Source organism: Odocoileus virginianus, chromosome 25, assembly GCF_023699985.2.
Source record: "Odocoileus virginianus isolate 20LAN1187 ecotype Illinois chromosome 25, Ovbor_1.2, whole genome shotgun sequence".
In the NCBI taxonomy this organism is placed as follows: domain Eukaryota; kingdom Metazoa; phylum Chordata; class Mammalia; order Artiodactyla; family Cervidae; genus Odocoileus; species Odocoileus virginianus.
The window spans coordinates 10,733,255-10,746,770 of NC_069698.1; the positions used below are offsets into that span (position 1 = coordinate 10,733,255).

A 13,516-nucleotide genomic window follows, 5' to 3' on the forward strand; every position below is an offset into this window, starting at 1 on the left:
AAAATACTTTAAAATGTAGAATATTCTCCTTGAACTAGCTAAGAACTTTAGCACTTGTTATAATTGAATTTTCACATATTACGAGTTTGAAACAGGTCCAAGCCCCTGTTAAGCAACGTTTCTTCAGCAAATATTTAGTAAAGATAACTCGATACCAGAATTGCAAGTGGCAGGGGAAGAGACATGATGGTGATTTACACAGACATGGTACCTACACACGCAGGGACCTCAGACTTAATTTCTCCTCCCTCACTAGAAGTTTGACCTATTCACTTATTTGATGTGAGGCAATCAGAATGTAACAGTTTTAAAAGGCAAAGTCTTAAGTTCTCCTTAGCTATAATTTGAGAATTTCCTGGCAGAAAGAGGATCAAAGCCTTAAGTGAGTAGAGAGGATTAATCAGAGGACTATTACTCTTATAATTTTAGAAAGTTTTTCAGAATTGATGCATCACCATTTTATTAAGATGTAAATATATTTGCCAATAGATCTTTGTGATTTTGTGTAGTCCTTACATTTTTACTGTAAAAATATTCCTATCTGTTAGTCTTATGGTGAGTTACTTACAAGAATGTAGATGAGCGATTCTAGGCTTCCTTTCTTTAATTTGTACATCAGAGTTGATCACCTCCTGATTAGCTATAAAACCTGAGACTCAACTCCACATCCTCTAAATGCTGTGCTAAAGCCAAGAGGATTCCAAAGTAAATTCCCTCAGTGAAGCTGTGTTTAGAACCGGAGCTCAGAACTCTTGCACTCACCAGTTCTCTGCCCAGAGCCTGTGGACTTAGCCCTGTGCCTGAGAAAGATTTGTTTAGAAGGAAAAGAAAAGGAAGGAGCTGACTGATTTCTTACGGATTCAGCCCCTAATCTGTTCATCAAAATACAAAAATCAGGATTTGTGAAGGAGACTGAAAACGAACACGATTTTTCCCCAGACTCCTGCTGTCATTTTTGAACTGGGAGGTGTTTTAGCTCTTAGTTTTGATAATATCTATCTCCTAATTTTTTTGTTTCATTTTTGCAAATTTCCACCTGCTACCTTAATATCAATTCAGTCTTTTGCTTTCTCTAGCTTAGAGAATTAAACATTTGATTTTTTTGTTTGCTTTATTATTTGCTTTTTTTATTCTGATACAAATCACCAAGGCTTCAGGATTACGTGTGATTTTAGTGGAGAAAATTCTATGCAAATAGAAGATGCCTTTTAAAACTTATTTCTAGGGAAACACCTATTTTTAATGCATGGCAAATTTTTGACACATTGAAGAGACTGATAGGCAATATGTTTGAAAATGTCCAATAAATCCATAAAATGTACAATCTTAGACTATGTTCACAAATAACATTTTAGATTTACTGTTTTTTTTAATGAAGAGTGAGCATAAACATTTCTTTATACCAGTGAGGGAGAAATAAACTTTCCTGAAGTTATTTATCACTGTCATTCAGAAAAATCATACTGTGTGAGGGGCAAATCCTAAAAATAATATCCTCAATCTAGCAGATCCCAACAAGGGACATCAAGAAATTAATAGCTTTTGTTCTGGGAATACATGATGTAAATAATGAGAGAAATAAAAAGTAGTGATATACACACTTCCCAGGGATATAGAAATGGTCTGCCAAAGCCAAGACTTGGCTTGCCAAGGATGAAAGGAAACGACTGTGTTGAAAAAAGATACAGAAGAATCAGAGAGGAAAAGTTTCCCGGGTTTTAGGCCACGCTCTCACGGCATTTTTACTCTGCTGTTGCCAAGACTGGTTGTACAGGCATAGTGTGGGTGAATACTCATGGCTTGATAGGAGTCAGAGAGAGTCTCCACTCAAGCATCTTTCCCTTCCACCAATTTCTCATATGTCTGAAGTCCCGTATTTAGAAATACGATATTCCCAGGTGGTGCAGTGGGTAAAGAATCTACCTGCCCATGCAGTAGATGCAAGAGACATGAGTTCGTTCCCTGGGTTGGGAAGATTCCCTGGAGGAGGAAATGGCAGCCCACTCTGGTATTCTTGCCTGGAAAATTCCATGACAGAGGAGCCTGGCGGGCTACAGTCTATGGGGTAGCAAAGAGTAGGAGATGGCTGCGCAATGCACACATGCCTCTATAAGGAATTAGTGATGTGTGGAGAATACAGATACCTCTTGGGAAGGTAGTTAACCATTTTTCTTCATTAACAGCCTAATTTTAGTTTAATGTAATTGCCCTGTAAGGGCATGCATAAAGAGCTAAAACAAAGCAGCTCAGAGCATTGCCTGAAAATCTAGGATCTGGAGGTTAAAATAAGTAATTTTTTTAAATAAATAAATACATAGTCCTAGTTAGCTAAGGAATCACCAAGAGCATAGGATATTACACAAGAAGGAAAGATTAGCAAAAATCATCCTGAAGGAGAAGAGGACACTGAAAAAGAAGAACATTGAAGATAAACCTTATTATCTTACATAAAAAGAAAAAAACCCTTCCTTTGTTACATGCTGAAAATAACAAAGCTAGAGCTCATCAATGTTTGGACTCAAGAGGGAGGGGATATATGTGTAATTATAGCTGATTTGCATCATTGTACAGCAGAAAACACAGCATTGAAAAGCAGTTTTCCTTCAGTTAAAAAATAAATTTAAAAAATTGTAATCTGAAGGTTTTTTTCCTGTGCCAACAATCACAGTGGTTCTAAACCAAAGTCCTGACTACAAAAGAAGCAGAAAAGACATGTTGATGAGATTTAGAAATCTAAAAAGAATTTATCATAAAATTATGCTGAATCTGTTTAGTTTTCTAGTTATTCCAGAAAAAAAGTCCCTTCTCATTATGCCCTGCTACATTAATTGAACAGTGGCATTAAACATTTCTGTTGTATAAATATTGTGCAGCTTCACGTGCACAAAAATAGAAAATGTACACTTGACGGATAACCAAGGGGAGTACACGATCACTTGTGACGCCTGTTTCTAGCAGTTTAAACCACTCCTGAGAATCATTAACTCTAGGAATCTATTGTACGCTTCCATGATACAGACTGAAAATTGATTTGCTTCCATGGTCTTTGTGAAAGGGATGACTGTATAATTGTCTTTAAGATCATCAGAAAATAAGTATTTTGTGCCCATGTTAACTGAAAAGAAGAAAATGATCTTTATGGCAGTGATGTAAACTGCAGGAGGAAGTTACAAAATTTGCATCCTTAAAGAACTTTGAGAGAACAGATTAGATCAGTAGTTTTCAACAGAGGGAGATTTTACCTCCTCCCTCCCCCTCGTCTGGCAGCCCACTCCAGTGCTCTTGCCTGGAGAAGCCCACGGACGGGGGAGCCTGGTGGGCTGCAGTCCATGGGGTCGCTAAGAGTCGGACACGACTGAAGCGGCTTAGCAGCAGCAGCAACAAAGACATTTTGGGCTTCCCAGGTAGCTCAGATGGAAAAGAATCCTCCTGCAGTGCAGGAGACTCTGGTTCGATTCCTGGGTCAGGAAGTTCCCCTGGAGAAGGGATGGGCTACCCCCTCCAGTATTCTTGGACTTCCCTGGTGGCACAGATGGTAGAGAATATGCCTGCAATGCAGGAGACCTGGGTTCAATCCCTGGGTTGGGTTGGGCACATCCCCTGGAGGAGGGCATGGTACCCACTCCAGTACTCTTTCCTGGAGAATCCCCGCGGACAGAGGAGCCTGCTGGGCTGCGGTCCTTGGGGTTGCAGAGACAGAATCTGAGCGGCTAAGCATAGTAGAGACATTTTGGTTGTCACAGCTGTGGAATCCAGGGCATAAAGCCCAGAAATACTGTTGAATATCCTACATTTCACATAAGGCCCCCATAATTAAAAAAAAGAAAATATACAGTCACAAACGTCAATAGTGCCAAAGTTGAGAAACCCAAGGAGTTCCTTATGGCCTTAAGACTTAAAGTCCCATCTGAATATAATCAGTTCAAGGTGACATGATCAGCATATCTCAAAGAAAAATGAATTCTTTCATGCTACTAGACTTTCAAAATATTACAAGTAGGTCATTGATTCAGTGTACCAAATCGATGAATCGAGTTAATCCTACATGCATTTTTTGAAATGGAGAATATCTTAATCATTGGGCAACTCTGGCACAGAAATGTACTTTCGTTGAAGAAGAATACCTGAATTTTAGAAGTTTCCTGAATAGTTGTCAGAAGAGAGAAAAAAAAAAAACAAATTTCATTTGTTTACACTGAATTCCCACACAGACCCAAAGAAAAGATCTATGTTAATATGTGGCTCAAATAAGTAGCCATTTGCAATTTTTTAACCACAAATATCTTCAAATATCTTCGTTTCCTATGTACATTATTGTTTTTCTAAAACTTTATTGCCGTAACCTATTACATTTTTACCATATATAAAAATGGATAATTTCTTTTCATTGATTTTTTTAAAAAATTAGGAGTAATTGAGTATAAAATTCCAGGGAGCATTTTGCTATATAACCTATGTCTTCAAGAAACTCTGTTTATGAATCAGAATGACTTGACAGCTAGCCAAATACTGGGTTGTCACTTTTTTCTTCCTTCCAATGCCAACTTAGATCTTAAAGTATTACCTAGGGTTAATGAGAAGGAATTCTGAAGACTGTCACTACTAATACTAATCACTGGTAGAAATTCACAATAATTGTATTGACTGCCTGGTGGGAAAGGATATGAGCAGAATAGTCTTGAAATAGTCTGTTGGTTGATTGAGGGAATTATATTTGGACACTATTATGTGGAAGTGAGGTAAATTGTTTGTTCTCTGATTTTTTAGCTAAGAATGAAACCTTGGCATTGCCTGCTGAATCTAAAACACCAGAGGTAGAAAAAATTCCAGCACTGCCCATAACAGGTAATGAGATCCCTATGTTTATTAACTTTGAGAAAATACATAATATATATTTTCAAATATTAAGTGATTGATAAGCCTGTATGTTTTTTTTTCAGTGAAGAGCCAGTAGAAAGTTCATTTTGATCATAAGCACACAACAATAGGAGACTCTGGGTCTTTAATGTTCAGGGAAACAACAGATGCAAAATGAGCAATTGAATTATATAACTGATATGTAACAATAGGACCTGCATTATTCACTCCAGGTGAAAGTTGTTACCTCAGCATTCTGAAATATTTTTATACTAAGACATAATACCATGGTTTTGGTGCTTTCCATTTATAAGAAGACATGAGAGCATTTTTCAGTTCTTCACTTTCACAAGTGATTGGTTTTAAAAAAATACCATTATCCATACTTTGATATCTATGAAAGTACCCTGGAATAATTTAGTAAATGGCTCTTGAAGATTAAAAACCTTCATGAAGAAAATACATAATAGTTCATTTTAAAAAATCCTTTAAAGAATAAATTCAGTGTGCGTTTTCCCCAGTTTATCAACCTTTACTAATAAACAAACATTCAGCATTTTTGCTGTGGACAAACTGCCCAAGTCCAGCCTATCAGGGACACATTATTCTCTGAACTGCAGAGTATTTGCCAGAGCAATACCACCTCATTCAGGACTCTGTGAAACAAATACCTAGCAAGGATTCCCCTAAATCTTCATTTAGCAAATTAACTCCAATCTAAAGTGAGTTTTTAATCCATAAAATTGCAGTAAATTGAAAAATCAGTGATATTTACCTTGTAGTAAACTCTGACTCAAGACTTGTACAGAGAAGATAAAGATTGGTGGAGAAATAAAATGACCTGATTTCAGTAAACCTATTCAAGTAAAAATATTTCTGACAGAGTAAGAAGTATTTGGTCCTGACTGAAGGTGAGAGATGGACCTTCCATCCCCTCCCTACCTTCATAGAAATTGAAGAAAAGGTATAATCTGATGCTGGAGTAATCTATTTGAATAAAATTCCTAGGTAGTTTTCTGACTTCAGTCTAATTGGTAAATACCAAAAATGGATAGGCATGACCCAGTGGAGATTCTATCGACTTCTCCCAATTATACTTCTTCTCTTGGCATAGTATATGGTGAGGGCGTCTATAGATTTCTTAGTTCTCTGCCAAAACTTCTTTGAGACTTTCCACTTCAGAAATGCTTAGACAAACTTTGTAATTTATTATTCACTGTTATTGTGTTTATTTCATATCCTTACCCTACAAAATTCTGGAATTGTGTAGCTCACAATTCATGCCAGATTTCAGTGATCCTGGTTCTTAGTTCTTAAAAACTATTTACCTGAGGGTCATCTTTACCTTTGATCTAGTACTTGAAATAACTCTGTGACTGAGCACTTGAATCCTTATAATTTCAACCCTCTTCTAAGCTTTTCATGTTGGTTGCAGTTTGGAAAAGAGAATTCTTATAATGTAATAGTTCTAAATAAATCTTTTTGCCCTGGGTCATTCTTTTAGCTGCCCATTTATTAACTCATTTAATAAATATTTATCATGTGCTTGCTTACTATTCTCCAGAGTTTGTGCTAAGTTCTGGAGATAAAGAGAAAAAAAGACACACAAGAAATTATGAATAATCTGTTAAGTGCTTCCATGAGGGTCAATTCCATGTGCTTTTTTAAATACCTGGAGAGTGGACAAACCCAGAAGGGAATGGTTGGAAGGAAGTGTCAGTTCAGACACTGGGCTGAGCCAGGGAACCCTTACCATAATTAACTTGAAAAGAATTGGTCTGCGTACATGTCAGTTCTAATTCTAAAGGGCAACAACAACAGTACCTTATGGTCCTGAGTTGTTTCATTTTATCTTAATTCATAAAGTCGTCTTTTTTCCCTTCCAGTGACTCCTGAATCAGTTCCAAGAACCACTAAGCCCACTGTGTCTAGTGCATTAGACATTTCAGAAACAACACTGGGTAATTCTAAGAACTTTTTTTCCTTTAAAAACAAAAACCGCCCCAATCCTCATAGAAAAATAACCTCAGTGCCTTGGCTTCCCATCCTCCCCACTTTCTTTCCTCCCTTACAGGCAGTAGTTCATCTTCCTATTTCTTGGATCAGTTCCTTTAAAGAGTTAACAACATGCCTTGATCCTGGTGACTAATATTTTAGGCAGCTCTGGATGTTAGATGCTAACTGCACACCCTTTTTACCAGCCTCTTGGGAGGCATAGAACACCAGAATGCCAGCCCTCTAGTCTACAAAGCTTGGAGCGGTGAGAGTCGTGACTGTGTCTATGCTTCCCATTTCCGTTGGCTTTTCCTAGGCTGATGTGTAGTAAGCTTAAGGAGACTACTCAAAAGTGTAATGCTTTTTACTAAGAATTTCATGTCATGCAAGTTAGCTGTTTATTGGGCTGAGAGAATCTAAGTTGCTTTATTCTCTTCTCCTAAAAAAAATTTTAAAAAGGAGCAGCATGTACATATATTGTTCTGTCCTTGTGATGTTGATCTTCCGTGTCACACCATGGCCATTCAAAGGTAGACCTTCAAATTAATACAACTGTGTAAAAACTTTCCAGGGGAAGCCAGCTATTTAGATGAAAGGTATCAGTTGCCCAATGTACCCTCCATTATGAGCATGCCTCACATGATACGATTAAGTCACAGTGTCAAATCCTGACTCGGGGTGTTTCTAACTGAGTTCTTCTTTATTGCAGTTCTCAGGGGAAGGACCCCCGGAACATCACAAACTATTTTAATACCTAGCTTTGAATTGCCACTGAGCACTCTAGGTAAAAATTATTAAACACTATAGCTTATTATTTCCTTGGAAATTTTATGCATGCCTGAAAGAAACCCTTAGGCTAACTCATTCAAATTTATCTTCTCACAGAAAAGAAGGGACACATGGCTTACAGAACAATAAATGCCTGAATGCCAAACTCTTAGATGCTATAAATTATTTTATAATTTAGGATACTTACTAGTTGTTCTCTATATAAATCCTTTGGCTGTTTTCCTTGGGAGTAGTCATATTTTGATATTATATTTGACTCAATTCAAAATCATTGTGACTGAATAAATTATTTTCTGTATTTTTCCAAAATAGTTTTTTACTCAAATGTTTCTCTTGAAAGAGAAGATATATTTATGATATTCCTATAGACTGCTTCTTAGAATTCTTAGAATTTGAATGTGATATCAAGGAAGTTTTGGGGAAAACTTAAGTATAAAGACATGTAATTACTGCAATTCTGTTTTTAAAAGCTATTGGAGGAACATTGTCTAGTTTAGATGTGCTTGATTTGAATTGAAGCAAAATATATCTGAGAGCACACATATGTATTGCTGAACAAATTAGAACACTAGTTTAATAAAGGTGAGAAGAAGAACCCAAACTCCTTAAATTTAGTGGCCTGATTATAAAAATTAGAAAAAAGACGCTGTCTTATATCATCCATCATTGAAACACAGGAGAAAAATTATGTACTAGTAACAGTCCCTTACCTTTCCTGAGTTATTTGCATTTTTGTGTTTGTTTTTTTGTTTCTGCAAGCTTGAGATTTTAAAGACCTTTTATCTTACTTGCATTTCAAGTCATAACATCTCTTGTGTATTTTGTTGCAGCTCCGAAAAGGCTTCCAGAATTTCCTCAGGCAAAAACACCTTTCCCTTTTGAGAAAGCTGGGGGCACCTTGGGTAATAACAGTACCTTGAATCTGCTGTTAAATTGTGGGTGGTGACTGCTTAATCCTGTAGGACACGTTGACAGGATCCTAGCTGTGCAAACCTCAATGAGCTGATGATTTCAGTCTGACTCAGCCAAACAAGTGGTTGACTTGATTTAAAACATTTTTTTCTCTGAGTTTTCTACAAATTCAATAACAGTTATTAGTCTGTTAATTCCAGAGAGCCAATTTTGTTAGTTTTCTGTCCTCAGAAACATTAAGAGTATGACACCAAACCATTTACTGGTCACCGTCTAGACCGTGTTCAAATGCTCTCTGAATGAGTGTAGTGTATTGATTGCTTCTTGGTATATAATGATGTTTAGTTGGATCAGTGTGTGTTTTTTATTTCAGGCTACTGGTAGCCATTTAATGACACGAGCAATCTATTTCTATCTCTCTATCCTCTCCAAAAAAAAAAAAATTCTCAGTGAATTCCATTTCTTTTTTTGCTGTAGCTTCAAGTGAAAAGCCAGGGATTGTGCCTACAAGTAAAATATCTGAAGATTCCAAAATTCTACTGCCTCAAACTGGTAATTACATTCTTTTAAAAAAAAAAAATAGATTGGAGCAACAGTATTGAATAACTTCTCTTATTTTTATTTCTATAGGTTCTTTAATTGATTATCCATATATTTGTAGTAAATGGTAAAGCTACAATCTATCGTTGGTGCTTAGATTAATTTCATTTTTCTCAATACAAAAGCAAAATGTTTTTGCATTTGTTCTAAAGATCTGTGTTTTAATGTCTGGATATATAGTTAGAAGTCTGGCTAGAAGATGAACTGCAAGTTGGCTCACTGAACTTCTAGACATCTCTTTTGTGACATGAGGACAGTAACAAAAATAAGCTCTATGGTAGTCGTATTTAACAATGTGAATTTAATATTTCCCTTGCAGGTAGACATTTGCTTCTTTTTTCAATAAAATATTCAGTGAACATTTGAGTGTTTACTACACGCAAGATATTATTACTGAGTCCTAAAATCTGTAAACATATTGTAATTTAGAGGAGAGACCACAGGTCTTAGCACTAATACTGGACCTTGGTTCCAGTTCTGGCTTTACTACCAACCACATATTTTAGCTGTTTTCTCTACTTTTCTGGATCTTAGTTCGCTCTTTTGTAAACTGTAGCAATCAGCTTTTTTCTCCTGAGAATTTTTGTATTCTAACACTAAAACTGAGGGAAATAGCTTTCCTCTTCAAAAAACAGATTTTTTTTTTTCTCAAAAAGTTTTTACCTTTACATCTTTTCTTTGATGTCTAGCAGTGAACGAAAGAAATTATTTAGCATGTGAGAATTGTAAGAAAACCTCACAAACCACTTTGTGTGATTACTTCCATGATTTTTGTTTCACTTGTTTTTAATTTTGTGAACCTTCTAGTTGTGATTCTTTTAGCACATATAACTAGCATGTAATGTAGTTAGACATTCATGTAATGACATTAAACACACCACCATTCTGTGATATTCTTCAGAAAGGAGTTCAGTGTATGACTGGTTTGAGAAAGAATGAGCATGGGCTTATGGACACATAGATCTTAGTCAAATTATCTTTCTCTGGTGAGTGTAATGCATTCAGATCTTAGCAAAAGACACAAGGATGGCACAAATGAACTGAGTGTGTCTGTTACGGTCTCCCCTAGTTTTCTCAAGTGGGAAAACATCTCTAAGTTGGCTGTGGTTGTCAGCCAATCTAGAGAAGCCTTAAACTGGGTCTCTCTAAGCCTTAATTCCCCATGTCCCTGCCCTTAAAATTCTACTGCAATTACTAATTGTTGGTGCAAGACTACCTTCAGAACCTGAGTCACTTGAGTATAAAATCGGGTGGAGTTTCACACTCCGCCACGGCACTGACTCTGGAGCAAGGCTCATCTGTGGGCGTGTGTGCTGGTGTATCTGCTCCATTCGGCAGAGCTTACCTGACCCGCCTCCAACCCCCCAGCCTATACAAGCATCGCAGCTACCAAACCGAGGACTGTTAGGGCCCACTGAACTAACACACCACTAGCTGCCGCTGCTGCTGCTAAGTCGCTTCAGTCGTGGCCCACTCTGTGCGACCCCATAGACGGCAGCCCACCAGGTTCCCCCGTCCCTGGGATTCTCCAGGCAAGAACACTGGAGTGGGTTGCCATTTCCTTCTCCAATGCATGAAAGGAAAAAGTGAAAGGGAAGTTGCTCAGTCGTGTCCAACTCTTAGAGACCCCATGGACTGCAGCCACTTAGGTCCCTTTTATCTCTTAACTTTTAGGCTATAAACATAGGGACATAGATTTTCCTGGGCTTCACTTGACCAGCCTCTAGATTTTTGGTGTCTATGATTATATAAGAGCAAACTGACCAAAACCTCCAGGAAACCCTTTCTGTGATTTTAATGCCTAGGATACGAATTATATATAAAGCCTGAACTGAAGTGAGCTTTGGGGAATAGGGAGAATATGCTGGGAAGTGAAGATTGTGAAGTTACAAAGAGGATACAGATAGATGAGACTGGAAATCCCAATAAAAGAAAGGTTCCTTTAATTCTGGTTTTGCCCTGAATAGAGGCTAATGCAGCAGGAAGCAGTTTATTATTCAGCTGCCTCACTCCTGCCAGGTCCATTTTAGGATGCCAGAGAACTTTCAAAATCTGTCAACTGCCAGCCGTGTCTAGATGAAGTGCTGGAGCTTGTCATGGGCTCTAAGAGTTCAGTAGATATGGCTGCAGGCATAAGAATCAGCCATAGAAACTCCCTAGTCTGCCCTTGGAATATTGAATTGTTAAGCCTGGGCTACTTGGTGTGATGTTTGGACAGGCAGCATTAGCATCACCAGGGAACTTGTTAGAAAGGCTGAGTCTTGGGCTCTACTTCAAATCTAATGAATTGAGATCTGCTGTTTAACAAGATCTCCAGGTGATTTGTACGAGCATTAAAGTTGAAGAAGCACTACCTTTTCACTGTAGTCTGTAATATTTCACATGGTGCAGATAAGAAGCATCAAATGTGGTCAATTACAGGACAGTGGGCTGGAGAAATCAATGTGAAGTTGATTTCTCAAAGTGGATGGTTAAGTATTTGTTGTTTCTGCTAAGGCTTTTAACGCTCACTCTTATTTAAGTGTTCCATGGGATCTTCCTAACATGTTCGATTTCAGATTATAATATGTGTTATTTGTGATTTAAAAAGTTGATATAGTCACACAATCCTTTCATTCATTTCAGTCTTTGTTTCTTGATTGGTTTTGTGAATTTATACATGCACTAAGTTTCTATTTCCTGTTTAGTTTCAACATATATGATTATTGTTTTTTCCAGTTATTCACGTGGCTTCCTAATGCAATTAGTTGAGAATTAAGAAGAGAGAGAGGGGCAGAGATAGTTCTTGAATGTTGGTCCATAAAAAACATTTGTCTTGTTTTTAGTTGTTATATCTTTTGAAGAAATTATATATTTCAGCTGGTATTAATCATATTATTACAGTGAAATGAACACATTTTGTTTTCTATGTTGAAATACAATGCATCTGTATTTACTCTGTCAGTTACCTTCAGCTGTATTTGAACAAAGTTAAGTTTATTTACTTATTGTAACAATGAGATTGTAGACCATGAGGAACTGTGGATTTCTTAGTAAGAGGATGTTGGGAAGGATGTCTTATGGGATTTAGTCTTGTGTTAGGTAATTCTGGGGAGGGTTTAAGAAAGTGAAGCTTTGCTCTGAACTGGATATTGTCTGAAAATGGGAAAAATCTGATAGAAAGTTTTAATGATTCTTAACTAGAAGGCAAGAAAAGAGGAGTGAGACTATAGTTGTGATTGATAAAAATAGCCAGGATATGAGGACAGTAATTTTTGTGTTCTTGCATTTGTGCTCCACACAATTACCGAATGGTCTTGTTTTTGCCTTGGTCCATCTTGGTCATAGGTGAACTTGTCTGATATTGGTGTTCTCAACTGTTGATGTCCAATAGGCAAACGCCACAGCCAAGCTATGAGTGCCTGGCTGGCACTTGGGTGCCAGAGGCTGATTGTCTCTTCATCAACCATTAAACATTTATCAATACCATTTGTGAAATTCATTTTGCTTCAGAATTTGCTAGATTTGTTTTCCACATTTACTTCATACTCTGTATCAAATGATCCAAGTGCATGCTCTCATAAAGATTTCTATATTACTTTTGGCTATAAAAACCTATATGGAAATTCTAACTTGCATGTTGAATATTGAAATCATTTCAATAGTTGATGGCAAGAGTGGGACAGGGTATTTGGAATTTGGACTGTCCTAGGAAATCTGAGAAGTGTAGTCATCAAACATATTCTTCGCCACTTTGAGCCTATTGGCCCCAGTGCTTCATTAGCACAGCATTTTGTGATCTCATTATTTGGAATTTTATTTTGTTTAAACCTCCTCTAAAGTATGTTGAAGTAGGGTTGATTGATTTTGACTTCCTTGGCAAAATCCAACTTTTCTTAAAATACAAAAAGGAAATTATAAAGATCTGTTCTTTTGCTATATGCCAAAATGTAAACTTATGTATAAATTCTGTATTATAAAAAAGTTGGCCACATTTTAGAGATACTTATGTGCTTGTAACAATCATTTAGAAAAGTCAGTCTCTCTGATGATGCAATAGAATTGGTCTTATGTTCTATTGGAGAGTGGCCAGTTGACTATGATTTCTATTACTATAGAGTGAGTTCTGGGAAAGCTCTCAGTACCGCCCCCCCCCCCCATGAGCTGTGCATCTGCATGCATGTGTGCATGCTTGTTGGAGTACTTCTTCACTGGAATAATATGATTTTGTATTTGCATAACAGTCTTATGTTAAGAGATTCAAAGGGTTGTACGTACACCAGCATATCAATCTTCCAGAAGTCCCTGGAAGCAAAGGGAGTTTTGTTCAGTTCCTTGGTCGTGTCCAACTCTTTGCAACCACATGGACTGCAGCACGCCAGGC

General features: G+C 37.2%; 1 protein-coding gene across 37 annotated transcripts in view; it reads left to right on the forward strand.

The window, feature by feature from the left end:
• The window catches only part of ABI3BP (ABI family member 3 binding protein), a 271,320-nt gene that overhangs the window by 122,247 nt on the left and 135,557 nt on the right, over positions 1-13,516 (forward strand). For 29 of the 37 annotated variants that reach the window (XM_070454961.1, XM_070454969.1, XM_070454962.1 and 26 more), the window contains exons 10-14: positions 4,768-4,845; positions 6,744-6,818; positions 7,562-7,636; positions 8,472-8,543; positions 9,031-9,105. In XM_070454961.1, coding sequence (XP_070311062.1) covers positions 4,768-4,845; positions 6,744-6,818; positions 7,562-7,636; positions 8,472-8,543; positions 9,031-9,105 — 375 coding nt within the window. The remainder of the gene's footprint in view (positions 1-4,767; positions 4,846-6,743; positions 6,819-7,561; positions 7,637-8,471; positions 8,544-9,030; positions 9,106-13,516) is intronic. The other 8 variants (XM_070454975.1, XM_070454997.1, XM_070454998.1 and 5 more) reach the window with 4 other exon arrangements.